Source organism: Callorhinchus milii, unplaced genomic scaffold, assembly GCF_018977255.1.
Source record: "Callorhinchus milii isolate IMCB2004 unplaced genomic scaffold, IMCB_Cmil_1.0 Scaffold3, whole genome shotgun sequence".
Lineage (NCBI taxonomy): Eukaryota > Metazoa > Chordata > Chondrichthyes > Chimaeriformes > Callorhinchidae > Callorhinchus > Callorhinchus milii.
This window is the reverse complement of record NW_024704744.1, coordinates 98407387-98426383: the sequence shown is the minus strand read 5'-3', so window position 1 is coordinate 98426383 and position 18997 is coordinate 98407387. Positions and strand designations below refer to the sequence as shown.

The window sequence follows — 18997 nt, the reverse complement described above, 5'->3', positions numbered from 1 at the left end:
GTGAAACAAGGGGTCCTCCTAACATCATAACCACTATATCAAATGCAAGGATTATTATTAATTAATATATCCTGTAATGCGCCTTGAGATGTCCTCCTGATGTGAAAGCCAACTCTATTAATTCTAAGGATTATTTTTAATTATTATTATTGTAAGAAGGAGGGATTTCCTATTCTCCAACAATTTAAACTGCTGAATCAGGTGCTATTATCTTTACTGTGGCCTGGGATGAGCCAGGCTGACTTGACCTCCACGCACTTGTGATCATGATCACCAAGAATGTGTTCATCCCTAAATTGGTAAACTCCTTCACGATGCCTGGGATCATCCATCCTGAAAACAATGTAGAAATATGATCGGTGATTTACAATGCATTGTTGATCGGGGATGCATCCTTTGAAACTATACAATGGAAATAAATGGCTTTGTTTATATAAAAAAAACACCTCTTCATTGTAGGTAAAGTGTAAACTTTTTTATTTAGTCAGTTCGAATCTGCATCCTGTAATTAATTGGTTCATGATACGAATAGTAATTAGTAACAAAAGGAAGCAGAAATTATCCTTGTTAAGAGACAGTTGTAAAGTAATATGATATAGCACCACAAACTATCTTCTAGAAATAAATAAGAGTTGTGTACATCACGGGTACAGGTTTAATTGCTCGTTATTTTTTCTCCTTTGCCATACCTAACTTATATACATGTATCTACAGAATGTATTGTTATTCACGAATTTATAACGTGTTCCAAGCTCAGCACCGGATGTGCTTATAACTTACAGTCTCAATCGTAGTGAAATAACCCTTTTTTTAAAAAAAAATTCAAGTTGTTCCTTCCGGCTGATAACACCATTTCACAGTTCACTCCACGGGTGGCTCAGGCCCAACTGAAACATCTGGGATCTGGCAATGTGGCTCACCCCCTCCCCCCTCCACACACTCAAGTGCAATGCTGGTTAGTGCAGCAATGGTGACATCTGTAGATCCTCTGTAAAGTTTTTTTTACCTCGCCTCTTTGGCCCAGTCCATTCTGCAGAAGAACGGGTGCGATTTGATATCTTCAACCCCCGACACGCCAGCACCGAGCCTTTCGCTGGGGTTATATTGCAAAAGCTGCAGAAGAAAAGATAAAACACTGCGGCTTATTACACACTCGCCTCGAATCTTACGCCAGGTTCACTCCGAATTTATAAGTTGATTCTGACCCAAACAGTCAGAAATTCGTTTTGCTCAAATTGTGCTTTTAACTCGATCTCTGGAAATATTAACATTGCTGAACACTGCATTGGCTCGTCTAACAATCTTTACATTTGATGGTCGGGTCTTTAATATTGAAACTACCCAAAGTACTTCATAAGTGAGGGCTGTAGGGCTGTGACTGTGTAATTATAGGCAAACACAGCAACAAAGAGGCAGGAGTCACATCCACTCACTTACCCACCTCTGGTGCTAACGCAGTGCCTCTCAAACACAGGGTTAGGACTTGGAACCCATATAGTCTGTGCTGACACTCCAATGCAGCACTGGGCATGCGCTGAGTGTCGGAGGTGCCGACCTTCGGATTAAATGTTAAACTGAGGACTTCTCCACTGTCCCAGTTTGTTTGTTTAAAGATCCCGTAACACTGTTCAAAACGAGAAGGAAACTTGCCCTGGTGTCCCAGTCAACAATCCCCCCAAATAAAAATTCATCGTTCACTCCATGGGTGTATGGGGGGATGTCGCTCTGTGCAAATTAGCTACCGTATTCACCCACAAAGTTAGCCCACAAAGTCAATACATTCTGGTGAAATGCTTTGATATGTCTTGATGTCATGATAAGGTGCTACATCAAATGCAAGGATTATTATTTACTGTACCTACATCTGATTTTAATGTCATCTTATGCTACTCTTGGTGTCACTCATTTTAAGGCAGACTCGGTCTTCCCCTCATTTTCAATCACCACCAAATGTACTTGTCCTCCAAATCTATTTCTTCTCAGCCCTCTAAACATTTGAAGCCAAGTTGTACAAAACTCCTGTTCATTCTCAACTCACTACTTGCTGTATATTGTACTCAATTTTCTAAACAAAATCATTAGCACTGAACTCAAGTATAACAACACTCAATTGTGTGCACAGCAGTAATTGCTCTATGTTGCCAGAAGTAACTTGCAAGACAGGAAGCACGTAAATAAGGAAAAGCTCTAACAGAAATTAAAAGCCACAAAAACAAAACTGAACCAAATCCAAACAGGTGCAAACGTGTGACACGTCTCATAACCAGAAACATAATTCAGTAATAAGTAGCCTTGGGACATCCTCCCGACGTGAATGGCGCTATACAAATGTGATTTTGTATTGTATTTGTAAGTAAGGAATTAATTACACATCCAGAATTTTATTTTATACTCTTTAACAATCCCTTAAGACTGTATTGATATGACCAAGCACAATTTTTTTTTTGCTCTTGTAAATTAATCCTTAACCAGCACGGGATACAATCTATCGTGTCAGCCGAGAATGTCTTATTTGCCCATTATCTGAAACAGCTCTAACTCAATTTATGCTGTGTAATGTGCTATGCTGAGAGGCGCAGGAATCCCATTTCACTTATTCAGCAACAGAAAATTACTCCGTGTTTCACCAAAAATGAAAACAGCCTCATTTCAAATATATGACACTGCTTGTCTGTAGTTGAGATATGGAAAACCTTTACTTGTAGGAAACCTTCCCCTGAAATTAACTTGTCTTCTCTGGGTTCAACAAGAACATTATACCAAATCATTAGGAGCCACTGAACTTTGTCTAACAAACAAAAGATGGACAATATGTCCGTGGTTCACCTCCGTAGGCTTAGAAAGAGGTAATGGGATGATGCAAACAAAACAACAACAAATGAGTAAATCTGAACACAAGTAAAGATCCCACCACAGACGCAACCCAAGTACCGCATTTACCAGTAACGATTCATCAGTATGTGTCCTTCTAAATAGTGTTTCAATTGAAGAGAAATTTCTTATTAAGGAATCCTATTGTGAAATGCTTAAAACTGGACCCTCATATTGTGACCAAACAAATTGTTCCCAGTTGTATTTTGTCGAAGGTCAGTATGTTACCTGCTGAACCAGTGATTTGGCTTCCTCCGACATGTGATCTGGCATGTTTAGGGATGTGTGGGTATTTATCCCAGCTGGATGGCACTGAAACAGAGGCTGAAACAAACGAATCAGTCAGTACCACGGAATACCATCAAAATGTACTTTAAACATTCAAACCTACCCTGCTGCCGAGCTGCCACACTCACCTTCCCCGTCAGGAGTTCAAACAGAATTGCACCGAGACTCCACCAGTCACAAGCTTCCGTTTCCTCCGCTATCCCACCGACCTCTAGATGTAGAACATTAAACCATGTGGTCAAAACAGTTCGGTCACAATTATTTTTAAAATAACCATAAAAAGCTTAATAATAATTCCTGTATTTGATACAGGTACTTTCAATGACAGGAGAATGCCTTGAAGCCCTTCACAAAACCCACTGCAAAGTCTAGTGACTGTATTTTGTAGGCAAAGTTATGACAAGTCAATACCAGGGCCAGCACTGAAATTCGTCCTGAAAGATATGAGAAACCCTACTAAATACACAGCAGAGAAATAACCTGGATGTGTTGTACACCAGAGCATGACTCGCATATTAACGTGGATTGGGGAATGGTTAACGGGTAGGAAACAAAGAGTAGGGATAAACGGGTCCTTTTCGGATTGGCGGGATGTGACTAGTGGAGAGCTACAAGGATAAGTCCTTGGGCCTCAGCTATTTACCATCTACATCAACGATCTTGATGAGGACATCAAAGTTAATATATCTAAATTCACGGATGACACAAACCTAAGAGGAAGTGTCAACACAGAGGACGACATTAAAAAAATGTAGCGCGACATAGATAGGTTAGGTGATTGGGCAGGTAGGTGGCAGATAAAGTATAATGTAAGGAAGTGCAAAGTCATCCACCTGGGGAGCAAGAACAGTAGAGCGGGTTATTTTTTAGAAGGGGAGAGATTGGAATGTGTTAGCGTCCAGAGGGACTCGGGTGTCCTTGTACACCAATCACAGAAAGTTAGTCTGCAGGTGCAGCAGCAATTAGGAAGGCGAACGGTATGTTAGCATTCATTATGAAAGGATTAGAGTATAAGAGTAGGGAAGTCTTGCTGCAACTGTATAGGGCCCTGGTGAGACCACACCTGGAATACTGTGTGCAGTTTTGGTCTCCTTATTTAAGGAAGGATGTACTTGCCTTGGAAGGGGTGCAGCGTAGATTTACTCGGTTAGTACCAGGGATGAAGGGGATGAGTTACGAGGATAGGCTGACCAATTTGGGCCTATATTCTCTAGAATATAGAAGAATTAGAGGGGATCTTATAGAAACCTATAAGATCATCAAAGGGCATGATAGAGTAGATAGTGGGAGATTGTTTCCCCTGGTTGGAGAAACTAAAACCAGGGGTCACAGCCTTAAAATCAGAGGCAGCCTTTTCGCACTGAGTTAAGGAAGAACTTCTTCACTCAAAGGGCGGTGAATGTATGGAACTCACCTTTGGGGTACCAAAGGGCTGTTGACGCTCAGTCCTTGAACATATTCAAGACTGAGATAGATTTCTTATTGCAAAAGGGATTAAGGGATATGGGGATAAGGCAGGGTCAGGTTATTAGCTGGAGTTAGATTAGAAGATCAGCCATGATTGAATGGCGGGCAGGCTCGAGGGGCCGAATGGCCTACTCCTGCTCCTACATGTTATATTATGTTATGTTAGTACGTCTTTGCTTTAGTTCCACAATATTAGAGCTGACAGGAGAATTCAGGGACTTGTAAGTGACCAGAACAAGGTCACCTGCTTTACACAAAGTCAAACTTGCTCAAGCACATCTCTTATCTTGACAGGGAAGCATTCAAACTCCACAGAGTTTATTCTAAGAAGAATAAGCGGAAACACTGTACACATCCTGTAAAACACAAAAGAATTTCTCCCCTCAAAGGGTAAGGGTAGAGGCCAATACGGTTTGTACTACATGAAAGGTCTTGTACAACGAAAAGCAAAAATGTCAGGAATCAGTTTGTGAATTCTATTTTGATGGTGAGGGGGGAGGCAGATGGAATGAATGCCAACCACACTGGCCTTTCAAGCCTGGGACCGTGGACTTTGAAGCTGCTCAGTTTGAGCTGAGAGAAGTCTTCCCCAACCCGCTCCGTATCCAAACATAATGAGTTAAGGAAGTCCAAACCCAGCATCAGTGCAGCGTAAAATGTCCCTTCATTTAGTCCCTTCACTGGAAGGCGCTCTTTCTTACAGGATGGCTGGTGCGGAAACTGAAACATCTGCAGTCATAGGGTGGAGGAAGCATTGGGAGTTGTTAAAGAGAGGTGAGAGTTTTTTCTGAAGCACAATCTCAGGCAGAGAGCGCTTGGTGCTAACACTGGGTGCCCCAAATGGTAAAGTGTTTCCACTTCACCAGATCCAACACCCATCGTGCGGGAAAACATGCATGTGCGCCCCACTACCGATGGATCGGCAAAGTAAACCCACTCCAGGTACATGTGGAGTCCTGTAGCTCAGTGGTTAGAGCACTCGCTTTGCAAGCGAGAGGACCTGGGTTCGATTCCCTGGTAGGGCGAAGCGTTGGGCAAGTTTCCTTACTCCACCCACACTCTCTGTTTAACCAGCAGTAAGTAGGAACCTGGTTGTTAGTCGATTTGCCGATCCCTTTTCCAAGGGTTATAATTCCTTCAAAAAGTAAACAAATTGGCCACTCAATCCACGACTGTTTGTGGGGACGCTGCTGTGCAGATTTGGCTGCCCCGTTTTGCCCACAAAATATAATCAATTCACTTTACAGTATATCCTGTGAAGCACTTTGAGACGTCTGGAAGGCTTGATAAGGTGTTGTATCAAATGCAAGGATTATTATTATTATTATTACAGTGAAACTAACACACAACAAACCAAGTTCACCCACGGATCATCCTGAAATTCGTAGAAGTGAAAGGGTTAAGTAAGTAGATACGGTCTCACTACTGAAGTGCTTTGCCTTCAAAAGGTGATTTTCATACCAAAACGAAAGCTTGAATACGAGCCAAACAAATTCTATGTCAGGCACTGAAAGAGGAAGGTTCGCTCAGATGCCTCGCTGGGCAGGTTCCTTGTTTCAGATGAAGGAGTTCCACCTGTACTTGAAGAAAAATGTTCTCGTGCAAAGGAAGAAACTACGCACTTCCCATTAAGACACCGATGCTTCCCCAAATTTGTCCCTATCCATCAAGTCATGTGAAAGACCAAAAGAGATCTTCTTTATTTCTTTTGCATTATAATAAATCCAGAAAGTGATCGTTCACTGCATGGCTGTTTGTGGGGCACTCCTGTGAGCAAATCTGCCACCATGTTCACCTACACAAAACATATAAGGCCAATACACGATACAGTGAATCCCGTGAAGTGCTATGAGACGTCCTCTCGACTGAAAAAGCACCACGTCAAACATGAAAACATACGCAAAGGAATACTAAACGTTGCAACACGTCCATTTTGGTCCATCGGAGGTAAGACGAGCGTCGTCTCCATCTGAGAAAAATGTGAAGCACTTCGACAGACAATGTCTCGGTGATGGAAGAACAGAAATTTGCTTCAAAGTGGCGAATGTAGTGTAAAAATGTAAATAATGATCCTTGAATTTAATGCCTCATCTATATCATCTCCTGCTTCATGTCCTCCACCACCCCTACCTCTCTGCCCCTTACTCTTACTTGCTCCCTACCTTGTTCAAGGTCTGTCTGACGAACAACAACAATAACAAAATTACATTTATAGAGCGCTTTTCACGTCGCGAGGATGTCCCAAAGTGCTGGATAACCTCGCTGACTGCGCTTTCGGTTATCTTTCTCCTCCCAAGGAACTTTGGCTCCTCTCCCCAGCTCAGGTGCCAAACCAGTACTGTTAAGCACCTTGGGATGTACCTGCTGACATGAAAGGTGCAATATAATTGTAAATTTGTACAGTTTTGTAAAATATCTCACAGCATTTCGCAGCCAGTTTTTGGTAATTAGGATTGTTGGCCAGGGGAAACTATCACTCTTTCCAATTCGTATAATGGGTTCTTTAACGTTCGCCCGAATAGATAAGTTTCACGTAAACATTCTTTAACCTCTACAGTAAGTCCCCTATAGTCTTACTTTATTCCTTACCCCCCAAAAATATTAACCATCCAAAAAACTAGAAAGGATACTGCTTTAGCCATAGAGGAGGATTTTAAAGCAATTTGGATATTAAAGCACCTGCTGTCTAACGCCGAGTTATATCACAACATAATAAAAATAAACCTTACACCTTACATGTGACAAAGCGGCTTTCAAATCAGGAAGACATCTCAAAGCGCTTTACATGATTCACTGTAAAGTGTAGTGACTGTATAGTTTGTAGGCAAACACGGCAGCCACTTTGTGCAAGGCAACGTCCCACCATCAACCACAAAGCGAAAGAACATTAGAGAGATAAAGACAGAGCGAGATGACCAAATATCTCAAGGGAGGTTCGGATGAAGAAGGCCCTTTGGCCTCATTTGATCTCATCTTTCCAGATACTGATAATAATCCCTCAAGAAAAAAAAACCAATAATAATTTGGTCACTTCAACCCACGACTGTTTGTGGGACGTTGCTGTGCAAATTGGCTGCCGCGTTTTGCCCACAAAAAATGCAGTCAATTCACTTTAGTCTATTCTGTGAAGTGCTTTGAGACGTCTCAAAGACGTGAAAAGCACTATATCAAATTCACGAATTATTATTATTATTATGCCTACCCTACCTTCCTCCATTCGCAGCGTCAAGCTCTTGTTGTTGTTGGTTTCTTAACCACCTTAGCCTCAACTCTGCGGCCTGGCCAATGGACACACTGTTTCCTGAGCTGCTGCAGGTGGAAAGGGTTGGAGAGGAACATCACACAGCCAGGCTGAATATTGGCCACATGCGAATGGGTATTCAAGAGTTTAGTTGAACTGAAAGACGATGGGAGCGTTCAGGCACAGCTTTGCCTGAGACAGTTTGGTTGCTTTCTTTAGGGGTCAATTTCTACATGTTATATGGAAGCTGTGGGCTCGAGGAGCCAGCTGGCACCCTCTTATTCCATTCCACTTCCTGTTCCACCATATGGAAGAAAATTATTTTAGCTTTTAAATCCCACAGCACGGGCCGATAACTGCCGGGAGCGTTTGCACCACTTCAGACATTAGGGTTAGGCGCTTTCAAGGCAATAACCTCCGTCGGCTAAGTCACCTTCAAAACCGTTGCCCTCTTCCCTCTTCCCCACTAGATGTTGTATAACTTGCTGGGAGAGAGAGACCTCTGTCCTTGCTCCCTCTCACCACACCTCCAGCTGCTGGAGACCTGCCACATGGGCTCTCGAAACCAGCAGCCAGACACTCAGCTGACGCACACGCAGGGCTCGACAATGAGAGGGTCGTAGCAGCAGCACGAACTGGCACCTTTCCCGGGCTTGGACGCCGAGGCCGAGATTAACAGCAATTTTAAAAATCCAGCTGGAACCGGGACCACGTACGTCAGCTCAGCAGCTCCCGTCCATCCGTCCGTCCACCCTGGAGACCAGTGGTGGTGGGCCGACGTCCAGCCAGGAGAAGTCGTTCCAAATGGAAGGAAGCACAACACCAACCGTACTCCCATCCCCCACCGGTGACGCTTCCCCCACCCCACCCTCACCTCGATTTAGCTAATCGGCACCGTCGGAATGTGTGACATCTCTCAGGCACAAAACCACAAAGGATGCTTGTTGCTCAACGGAACAGTTTGTTGCTTTAAACTCACATTATGGAAGTTCTGTAGCTCAGTGGTTAGAGCACTCGCCTCGCAAGCGAGAGCACCTGGCTTCAATTCCCGGCAGGGCAAAACCTTGGGCAAGTTTCCTTACTCCACACGCCTCTGTTTACCCGGCAGTAAGTAGGAACCCGGTTGTTAAGTTAATTGGAGGATCGCTTTCCAGGGGTAATAATTCCTTCCAAAAAAAATAATAATAAATTGGTCACTTCAATCCACGACTGTTTGTGGGGACGCTGCTGTGCACAATTGGCTGCCGCGTTTTACCCACAAATATACAGTCAATTCACTTTACAGTGTATTCTGTAAAGCGCTTTGAGACATCTAGAAGACGTGATCAGGCGCTACACCAAATGCAAGGATTATTATTATTATATGCTCAGTCTCTCTAGGACATGGGCACAATAGGTTAAGTTATGTATTGTTTCTTCTCTCTCCCCCCCACTCCCATTCTTTGGGGGAAAAAAGCTTGTTTAAAAGCAGCAAGGAGTAAAGTCTGATTCTACCTCATTTGATAAGACAATTACTCTTTGACTAAAGCTCCTGAAGGATGCAGCATAAACCACCCAAAGGGTTCCAACCAGGAGCAACAATTCAGGTTTCTTTGAGGATAGGTACTGCAAGTCTTACAATCAAGATATTCACAAATCTGAAGATATATTGTTAAGGTATATCCTGTCACTACTAAACCATTGAGACTAGGTATCAGCCTAGCTTAGTTGATGGAACCCTTGTCTTGTGTCACAAGGTTGTGGGATCAAGCCTCACTTTGCGACTTTGACCTCTGAGTCGATAAACCAAGCTGCTACCTGCCTGCTCAGGTGGACGGTAAAGATCCCATGATACTATTTGAAAAGAGAAGGGAGTTTCTCCCAGTGTCCTGGTCAACAAACAATTTTTCAGATAAACTGGTCATTGAATTCATGCATGTTTGTGCGACATTGATGTCTGCAAATAGGCTGACGTGTTCACCAACAAATAACATCATTACACTGTGCAGGAAATCCTGTGAGGTGTTTTGAGATGTTTTGATGATGTGATAAAGTGCTATTTCAAATGCAAGGACTAGTATTGTAGGTCTGAGGTGCAAATCTCTCTCTTCTCAAGGCCTTATACCACCACCTAACCTCATCCAAGAAAATTGGGCATATTTTATCAGGTCTCTAGGAATCAACTCATCCTCACTAGGAGCTCTGAAGAAAAGCCTACGCACAAGTGAATCAAGAGGAATGAGTCATTCCTCCCACGGGTCTCCCACTCAAGCAAAAAGAACACATCGCAAGAGGGATTCGGATAAAGACCTACCCTCGCCCTGAAGAGAATGCACCAGTGCCCACCTCACTGCCCTGGCAGTCAGACACCTACCACCTGCTGGCAGGATATCCACAGTGAGACTTGCAGAAACGATGGGCACTTTGACCCAATATTAATGATAAAGAGTAAATAATGTTGCATTTGACAACAAGAGCCTTTCACATCAGAATGTCTCAAAATGCTTCACAGGATTTACTGTACATCCGGTGTAGTGACTGTGTATTTTGTAAGTGGACACACGAAGTGCAACACAAGTGACACAGCCCACGAAACTGACCAGATTTCAAGAATGTACGCAAATCAAGAATCTCTTAAATTTAACTTGTGGGCCCTCTCCAAAACCTAATTTCATTAGGATTTATCTGGTAGGGTCAACAGCAACACTAACATCACCACCAACACACACAGTTCATATATAATAATAAAAAAAGAAGTGGAACTTTGCAACTAAATAAAATCACTGATAAATCAAGAACTGGTCCCAGAGGCATTACTGACTCACATAAGCACATTGGGGGAAGCTGCTACAAGATGATTTTCAATGATGTTCACATTTGTTGTTTTTAACACATTAAAATCCCTAATATCTTAATTGTACCTGTTCATCTGTATCAGATCCTCCCACTGGGCACTTGGAATGGAGAGGGGGGAAAGAGTTGGGGTGCGAAGTGGGGGGGGGAGGGGTTGGGAGAACGGTGATATGGGTGAGCTAATAAGTAGAGCGTAAAAGTACTTTGCCAGGTTCTCCAGGCAACACGAGATTACAACAACAACTTGCATTTATACCGCGAGATAGCGTCTCTGAGCACTTAAGTTGCGATTACAATGCTAAGGCAGGAGAAGGTCACTGTTGAGTGCTCCTCTCGTGCTGGACTAGGCCAGGCCATGCTGCTTTGGCTTTCGTGAGATAACTCTGCCATTGTCTGTGGGGTTTTTTGGAAAAAAAGAACCAGACACCACTAGCTCCTCTCAAGAAGGTAATCTGCCCATGTTTTCGCAGGGTTTTCTCTTGATAAATGAACCAAACCGTGTTAGGTAGTTGGCCGAGACCTCCTACATTGGTAGCTAACCTTCGAAAAGCGATAGTCAGGCCTGAAGTGAAGCAACATCAGTTCGGGTGCTGTCTTTTAGGAACAGGCTGGTAATGCACTTCAGAATCTCTTTGTGTTACGTGTCTGTGATTATTAACGAGTTATTAATAGTGCAGACTACAAGACAAAAGCCAACAAGGTCACCTTAGTGTACTGAGATGTACTGCCAGCTGGGAAAGAATTTAGAGAAGAGGTGGGGGGGGATGCAGGGGAGAGGGAGAGAGAGAGAGAGAGAGAGAGAGAAAAACTCAACTTAATTTGGGAAAACGAAACAGGCGCATGTGGTTCATCTTCAGTGATCACAGCCTTTCCTCACATCCTCTTTCCTCGCTATAACCTGAAGATAATCTGAACAACATCCCTCCAAGTTGCCACTTGCATGGATTTTGGGGGAATGAAAGTGTGGGTGTGTGTGTGTACATAACCACCTGGTACCATTTTACCTCTCACACAGGGGTAGTCAGGAGTTCACAGTTTGTCTCCGGATAGTTTATTTATTTTTCCCTCGGCTGCTTCTTGCATCGAAATCGCAGAGTCAATCTGTAACTTTCTGCGTCCGGTCAATCGTTTATTTTAAGGACGCTCGGTTAACTGATCTTTCCTTACAAGCACCATTTGCTGACAGGAATTTCATCGGTGGTGCTTGACATCACCTGCTGGATGCCCACTGTTACAACAGCTCTTCTCCATTGTGTGTTAAGTGACGAACGAGTCTTTGACTTGGGGGCGAACAAAGCGGTCGAAGCTGGCAGCACGGAGGGGTCCCAGTTGTTAGGAGGGATTATATTTTACAAGGGGGCCAAACGGTTCCTATTCCTAAAGGCGCCGTCAATTCCTTAATTATCGCTTGGAGATACTCTTGGGTTTCACAAGAACCGGACCCTAATCCGAGTACAAGCCAATGGGTAAGACCCTCGCCCACATCCTGGGTGTACGAGTTGCTCCTAACATGGCCTAGTTGGGCAAAAATTGCAAACTAATGGGCCCTTCATTAAAGATGTAACTGATATATAGGTTACTCTGGGAAGCAACCCAGTCGGTTGGGTCCAATTGCTCATTAATGTCCGAGTTCCAGGTCATCAGGGCCCCGTTGATGTCATTTCCTTCACGAAGAGGGGAAAGTAGAGTTTCCTGCTCATGCTGCACACACGCAGGAACTGACATTAACCTGACTTCTGGAAGTTGGCCATTTTTTTTGTTAAATGCAGAAAGCTAGCTCGTCAGTGCCAGAGCCAGGTGCACCTTCCATTGGCATGAGCCCACAGGAAACGGGTGCTCTATGAAAGGATGCTTATACACGGGTTTCCCCAGTATATCCTCATCGGGTTAATTCCTGGTAATCGCCTGGTAATAACGGCACCTTGCACGCCCCACAGTAGAGAAGGCACAAAAGCCGTCGGAACGATTTCAAGGCTGTAATCTCATCACAGGGTTCAAACGATGGTCATAAATGGATAAACTTTAATGTAATAATCACTCTAAGGTATTGGTTGTTCTCCACATTCAGTGTTTACGGGGATGGGGGACGCGGGGAGAGGATTTGTAATGTGTAACCTGCATTTTAGTGACAATATAAGGCTCACTTTTACAATGACTCCTTTACCATTACAGCACCAGAGAGACTTCCAAGACCAAATCAAAAGATACTGATAATAGTTTGTCTCCTGCTGATCACCACATGAATCTACAACGCTTTGAAACCAAATCGTAAGAGTGTCCATTTTGCGTGCTCTACAACTGGGCGTTAAAAGTAACTGTACAATTGTAAAAAAAACTCTTAATAATTCATGCAACAAACACTATTACTGAAAAGAAAGCGCCTCACACCCACATAGCATAGCTGTCCAAACCGAGGCAGTAGAGTAGTTTGCAGGTAAATACTTATCTTACATCCTCAGTTTATTTTTTTTAAATAAAATTATATTTCTTGGGCAACTCCAAGATAATAATAATAATATAATAATAATCCTTGCATTTGATATAGCGCTTTTCATGTCAGGAGAACGTCCCAAAGCGCTTCATAGAACACACTGTAAAGTGAATTGACTGTATATTTGTGGGCGAACGCGGCAGCCAATTGCGCACAGCAATGTCGCACAAACAGTCGTAGATTAAAAATGACCAATTTATTATTGTTTTTGGTTTTAGAGGATTATTATTAGGCTCTGTGTGGAGTAAGGAAACTTGCCCAAGGTTTCGCCCTCTGCCTGGAATTGAACTCAGGTCTCTCGCTTGCAAAGCGAGTGCTCTAACCACTGAGTTACAGGAGGGTGGTAGGGGGATTGGGGGGGGTACATCCTATAACATGTGAGGAACTGAATACTTTTGCCACTTGCGTCACTGTGTGTGCATCAAGCACTCCCAAACCCAAGTGCTGCTATTCCTTATTTAAATTATTTAGCTAAAGGGCCATATAAACATAACAGATAACGTCTCAGAGCTCTCCCTTATGTATTTCTGCACAAAGTTCAGGTTGCTTTGCTTCTCTCGTGAGAAGTGCACGGTGCCACTAAATTGGACAGAGGATTTCAAAAGCCCTTGCAACAGATTAAGCTCCAGAAAAAATGGGGCCCCGTGATCCACAACCCGTATTTTCTGTCAAGCGAACTCCTCTCCGACAGGCTGGGACTCGTGAGACTGATCTCGTGAGGAGGATCTCGAGCTGGTGCTGGAAGTTTCACAGGTTAGTGTTTAGGTACAGAGGATTCACTGCAGCAAAGGGCAGGTTGTGTCGTGGGTACAGACGACTGCACTACTCAAAACATCCTTTCAACCTCAGCAACAGATTTCCGTTACAAGTTTGCCCGACGTTAATCAATTAGGACCATTCACCACATGAGCTGAATCAGAGTAAACTCCATCCCCCCCACCAACAAAAACACTTTTTTAGGGGGGTGGGGGCGAGGGGGTGAAGAGGGGAGAGGAGATTACATAGAGTTAAGATAGTAAACCCTGCAGCCACTTAGTGCTCTAAGCAATGTGCCATAAACAGGTAAGAAAGAAAATGGAGTAAATAGAATATACAATTCAACACAAATTTACGTTTCTACAGCACCTTTCACACAGCGAGGATGTCCCAAGGCGCTCGATAGTACAGGCTGGGCACTTGAACTAGGGGTGGGAACTAATGGGGTTGGGAGGAGGAAGGTGAGCATGGCCTTAGAGATAGGTCTTGAGATGGACCTTGAATGAGTTGAGGGAAAGATTTGGGAAGTTTCACAGAGTGGGAGCAGACAGACTGAAAGCTGCCTCTATCCCTGTCCTTCGCACCCCCACCCCCACCCTCCCCTCTCATCCATCCTGTGAAGCCCTTGCAGACGTCTCCACGACGTGATAAGGAGCTATATCAAATGCGAGGATTATTATTATTATCGTTAAATTCCACCTTAAAACCTACCCCTTCCAATAAGACCATGGTGACCTCCCTGTTTCTCCTTGTTCCACCTTGCCCCCCCCTCCACACGATCACCGTGAAGCACTCCGAGAAGTGATCCGATGTGAAGGGCGCTAGATAAATGCGTATTAATGTCGGTATGTATTGCATATAAATGTGTGACAAATTTTACGGCAAACTCTATCGCTGAATTTCAATCCATTCCGGTTTTGCTCTTGGGAGTGCAAGACATCATCAAATCTCCCTCGAGTGAGTTACAGGAATGTAACACACACCCACTCAGGTTGTGCTTCCCAGTTAATGTCGGTATGTATTGCATATAAAACATTTATGATTTACAGTTTTCCTGTTACGCCAGGCGTGGAGAGTCTATTTGGATAACTGCAGTTATACAAATTATACACAGATGAGAGTAAATAAAGGTGACACCTAATCATAAGCAGATTTTCATTAGAGGGAACAATTTCCAAACAGGGGCTATACATTTCGGAACGGGTACGGTGTTGATAGCTGGAGTCACTGGCATAAGTCACCAATTGAACGTCAAACCTATCCATCCTACGCCTCCCCCGTTTTCTCACCCAGAATCAATTTTTTTGTCTGAAAATTGGTGAACAAGATTGTCTGGTACTTATTCACATCGCACAATACTGACTTTCCCGCACGTCCACTAGGGCGACAGGTAGTAGGGTGTCAGATCTTTTGCTGATTTAAGTTATTAATATTGATGATAATAATAATAATCCTTGCATTTATCACGTCGTTGAGACACCTCAAAGCACTTCAGAGAATAGACCCCAATTTTGAAAACGCACAGGAATATTGGAACTTGCTCAAGACTTGGAATTTTCTTCCCGGAGTGGGGGGGGGGGGGGGAAAGCTACACGGAGATGATTTTAAAATAAAATGCTCATTCATTGCAAATTTACATCAGAATCGACTGCCTTTCGGGGGGGGGGGGAATAATAAATTCTACCCATGCCGCACTTTCTAATTGCAAATAAATGCTTTGCATACCAAATTGAACGCTCGCATAAAGAAAGGTATGTGGGCTGCATAAAGCACAGAATAGAAGGCAACAAAGTACTTTACATGCTGCTAAGTGTTCTAACCTGGGGCGCAGTACATTTTCTCTACGGCACTGCTGTCATAAGAATCGTCAACCTCGCTCCATCTGCTGAAATACGTTAGCTGTATGTGTCCTAAAAACAAAATGACAGGAGAAATCAAAACAATTTTTCCCTGCATTTTCTGCAGAAGTGAACTGTAATTATTCTTTTGTAGCTAAAAAAAAACAGTATCATTAAGAATAATGGCATCATTAAGCACTAGAAGCTATTACTGTGGGTGAATTCTCTGCACTGGAAATGAGACTTCAGACAGGAAATGAAGATACTAATTATAGGATAAAACGCCTCCTCACTTAATTGAGAAGCAACAGCAAAAGATATTGGGGGGTGGGTGGGGGGGCGGGGGGCAAATGCATTTGCAAAAGTTCCTGACCTTTGTCATTCAGCAAGATATTGTTTGGGTTCAAATCCTGGCATATGATTCCTTCCCGGTGAAGTGCGTCGAGAGCGAGGACGATCTCCGTCGCCCACTGCCGAACGCAGCTCTCCGGGATGTTCGCAGCGGACGCTCGCACCAAACTTTCTTCCAGCTCCTCGAACACGTGAGAGACTAATGCCCCTCGACCTGTCCTCGGGTCAGCGGGGAATCCTGCCACTGCCTTCCCATCTGAGCTCGCTGAACACAGGAGGCGGTTTGGTGCTTCCCGGTCGCAGGCGCCCGCTTGCCCTGCGCACGTTCCTGCGGCGCCGATGTCGGGCGGGGCAGCAGTGTCCCCCTCGCGGGCTGTTAGACGGTCTTCAACCCCGGCGGCCGCTTTGCGATCGGGATAAACCTCGGCGTCTCGGCAGGAATCGTCAGAGCGAGGGGTGGTCCCGCTGTGCGCCGCAGTGACGGGTCTCGGACCCCCGAGGGATTGTTCTGCCGCGTCTGAGATAACGGGAGACGGGGACCCGGTGGCCTTTGGCTTGTTCGTGTCATGGGCGACGGCGAAGAAAGAACAAGGGTCCATTTCTTCCCTCACGGCCTCCGGCTTGTCCACCGCGATCTCCTCGCCCGCACTCCCGGCGTTCCCGTGGCCCGAGTTGCAGCTCATGCGCAGAACGTCCGGCTTCTCCTGCCGCCTCCTCTCGGGCTCCTCGGCTCGACTCGGGCCCGAGTCCTGGGACAGACCGGCCGGGCCGGCCTCGGCGGCCGCCTCCGGAACACCGGGCAGGTTGACCAGCAAGTCGGGCCGGCCCTCCTCGCAGCTGCTGGTGTCCCCGGTCCCCGCGTCCTGGAAGGAGATAACAGGGACCGAGTCGCTGGAGGAGGCCCCGCTGCACGTATCCGGGGGCAGAAAGGCCTCCGGGTCCGCCCTGACCCGGCCGGGCTCAAACCCGTCCTCGCCCGCCAGCTGGAAACCCGGCGTGGATTCCGCCCTCCCGCCCAGGGGCCTATCCGCCGGGTCGGGGCACAGCCATTCGCTGGCGCTGTCCTTGCTGTCGATCCGGAAGAACTCCATGGGGCTGTTCTTGGACAGGCTCAGGGGGTCCGAGGACCTGGTGGGGCTGAAGACCTCGGCCACCAGGTCCTCGGTGAAGAACCGCAGCTCGTGGTCGACGGCGGCGGAGGAGGAAGAGGGGGAGGGGGAGCAGAGGCTGTCGCGGCTGAGCAGGGAGTGGGAGCGGGAAGCGGCCCCCGCCTCCCCGGCGAGGCCCCCTCCGCCCGCGCAGGCGGCCTGGAGGGTTTCGGGAGGCGGCAGGCTGCCGGGGTCGGTCTTCTCTCGGTCGTACTCGTTGCACAGAGTGAGGTAGCTGCTGGTGAACTCCGGCTCGCAACCCGCCCGGCGAGCTTCCGAGCCGGGCTTCCCCGGGGAGTCCCGGCCGCCTGCCTCCGGGGCGCTCCTCTCGCCCTTCAGAGGCACGCGGCCCAGCTCGCTGCCCCCCGAGTCGAGGCTGCTGTCCTCCTGGGCCGAGCCGTCCGTGCTCGACCTCTCCTCCTCGGAGCCGAGAGGCTCGGGACGCCCTCTTCCCAACACCGGGCTCTCGAAACTCTCTCGGCTTCTTTCCCGGAGGAATTTGTTGGCGTACGACCACAGCTTCCCTCCTAGCGTCAGAGAGAAAAAAACAGAGACAAAAAAGGAGAATTGAAATAAAATACACATATATATACACACACACATACTTTTTTTTATTAAAAAAAAGGTAGCTTCTGGGCAAATGATTTTTCTAACTGGTTTTTGGACTTGAGTTTTCTTGGGTTACTGAATACACACATACACACATATACACACAGATATATATATATATATATAGACACGTATAAGCGCCAACTGCAACATGAGGTTCAAACACCGAGCATATTATTATTATTATTATTTTGAAGCACTTTGGGTTGCAATCAGCCCAGACGGCAACAATGGTCAGATGCCGCCACTAGGGGGGAATGCCGTTTCATCGTGCGTATTGTGGGAAAGGACACCAACCTCCGCAACTAACTCCGACCAGCTCCGAAATCAAGCCTAAGCACATCGACAGCATGCCCCACGCCCCTCCCCAGCTCCTGTCACATCTCTCTGCTCAATGGCCCAGGACACAACGCTGCGTCAAACCACCTAATCTCTGGGACATTGTGTGGAGAACCAGAGGGCATCGAACTGATTTACTTCAAAATAAATAAAATTCAAACCCCCCCCCCCCGCCCCCCTGTAACGAATAATAACTGCAATAATAATAATCCTTGCACCCGATCGAAATGCTTTTCATGTCAGCGGAACGTCTCTTACAGTGTTGAATAATCCGAATAATCCTGGCATTTGATGTAGTGCCTCATTGCGCCTTCGAGACGTCTCAAAGCGCTTCACGGAATATGCTGCTTAAAGTGTTTCACCAGATTTACTGTATGGAGGGAGTAGGCGTTATTTATTTATAGGCAAAGAACGAGAGCCAAAAAGGACAAATAACAAGTCTCAAATCTCTGCCTTAATAATGTCCTAATAATCTTTCCATTTAATTAAGCGCTTTATGGCATCAGTGAGATGTCTGAAAGCGCTTCTCAAGATTACACTGTGAAATTCTGTAATTGGCTGTACCAGCATTGTAATTAAGTGTATTTTGTGGGAAAATACATACGGTAATAATAATAATCCTTGCATTTGATATAGCGCCTTCTCACGAATTCAAGACGTCTGAAAACACTTCATAGAATATACTGTAAAATGAATTGACTGTATATTTTGAGATTGGCGTGAAACACGGCAGCCAATCGCACACAGCAGTGTTCCCACAGAGTCA

At 45.4% G+C, this 18997-nt stretch overlaps 1 protein-coding gene across 1 annotated transcript in view; it reads right to left on the bottom strand.

Moving 5' to 3' along the window:
• Positions 1–460: 460 nt before the first annotated feature.
• Positions 461–18997, bottom strand: part of LOC103186178 (ribosomal protein S6 kinase delta-1) — a 63518-nt gene continuing 44981 nt past the window's right edge. The window contains exons 12-16 of the mRNA XM_042333180.1: positions 16158–17810; positions 15767–15856; positions 3288–3370; positions 3100–3195; positions 461–1113 (exon numbers count right to left, since the gene is read on the bottom strand). Of these exons, the coding sequence (XP_042189114.1) occupies positions 1003–1113; positions 3100–3195; positions 3288–3370; positions 15767–15856; positions 16158–17810 (2033 nt within the window). The 3' untranslated portion in view covers positions 461–1002. The remainder of the gene's footprint in view (positions 1114–3099; positions 3196–3287; positions 3371–15766; positions 15857–16157; positions 17811–18997) is intronic.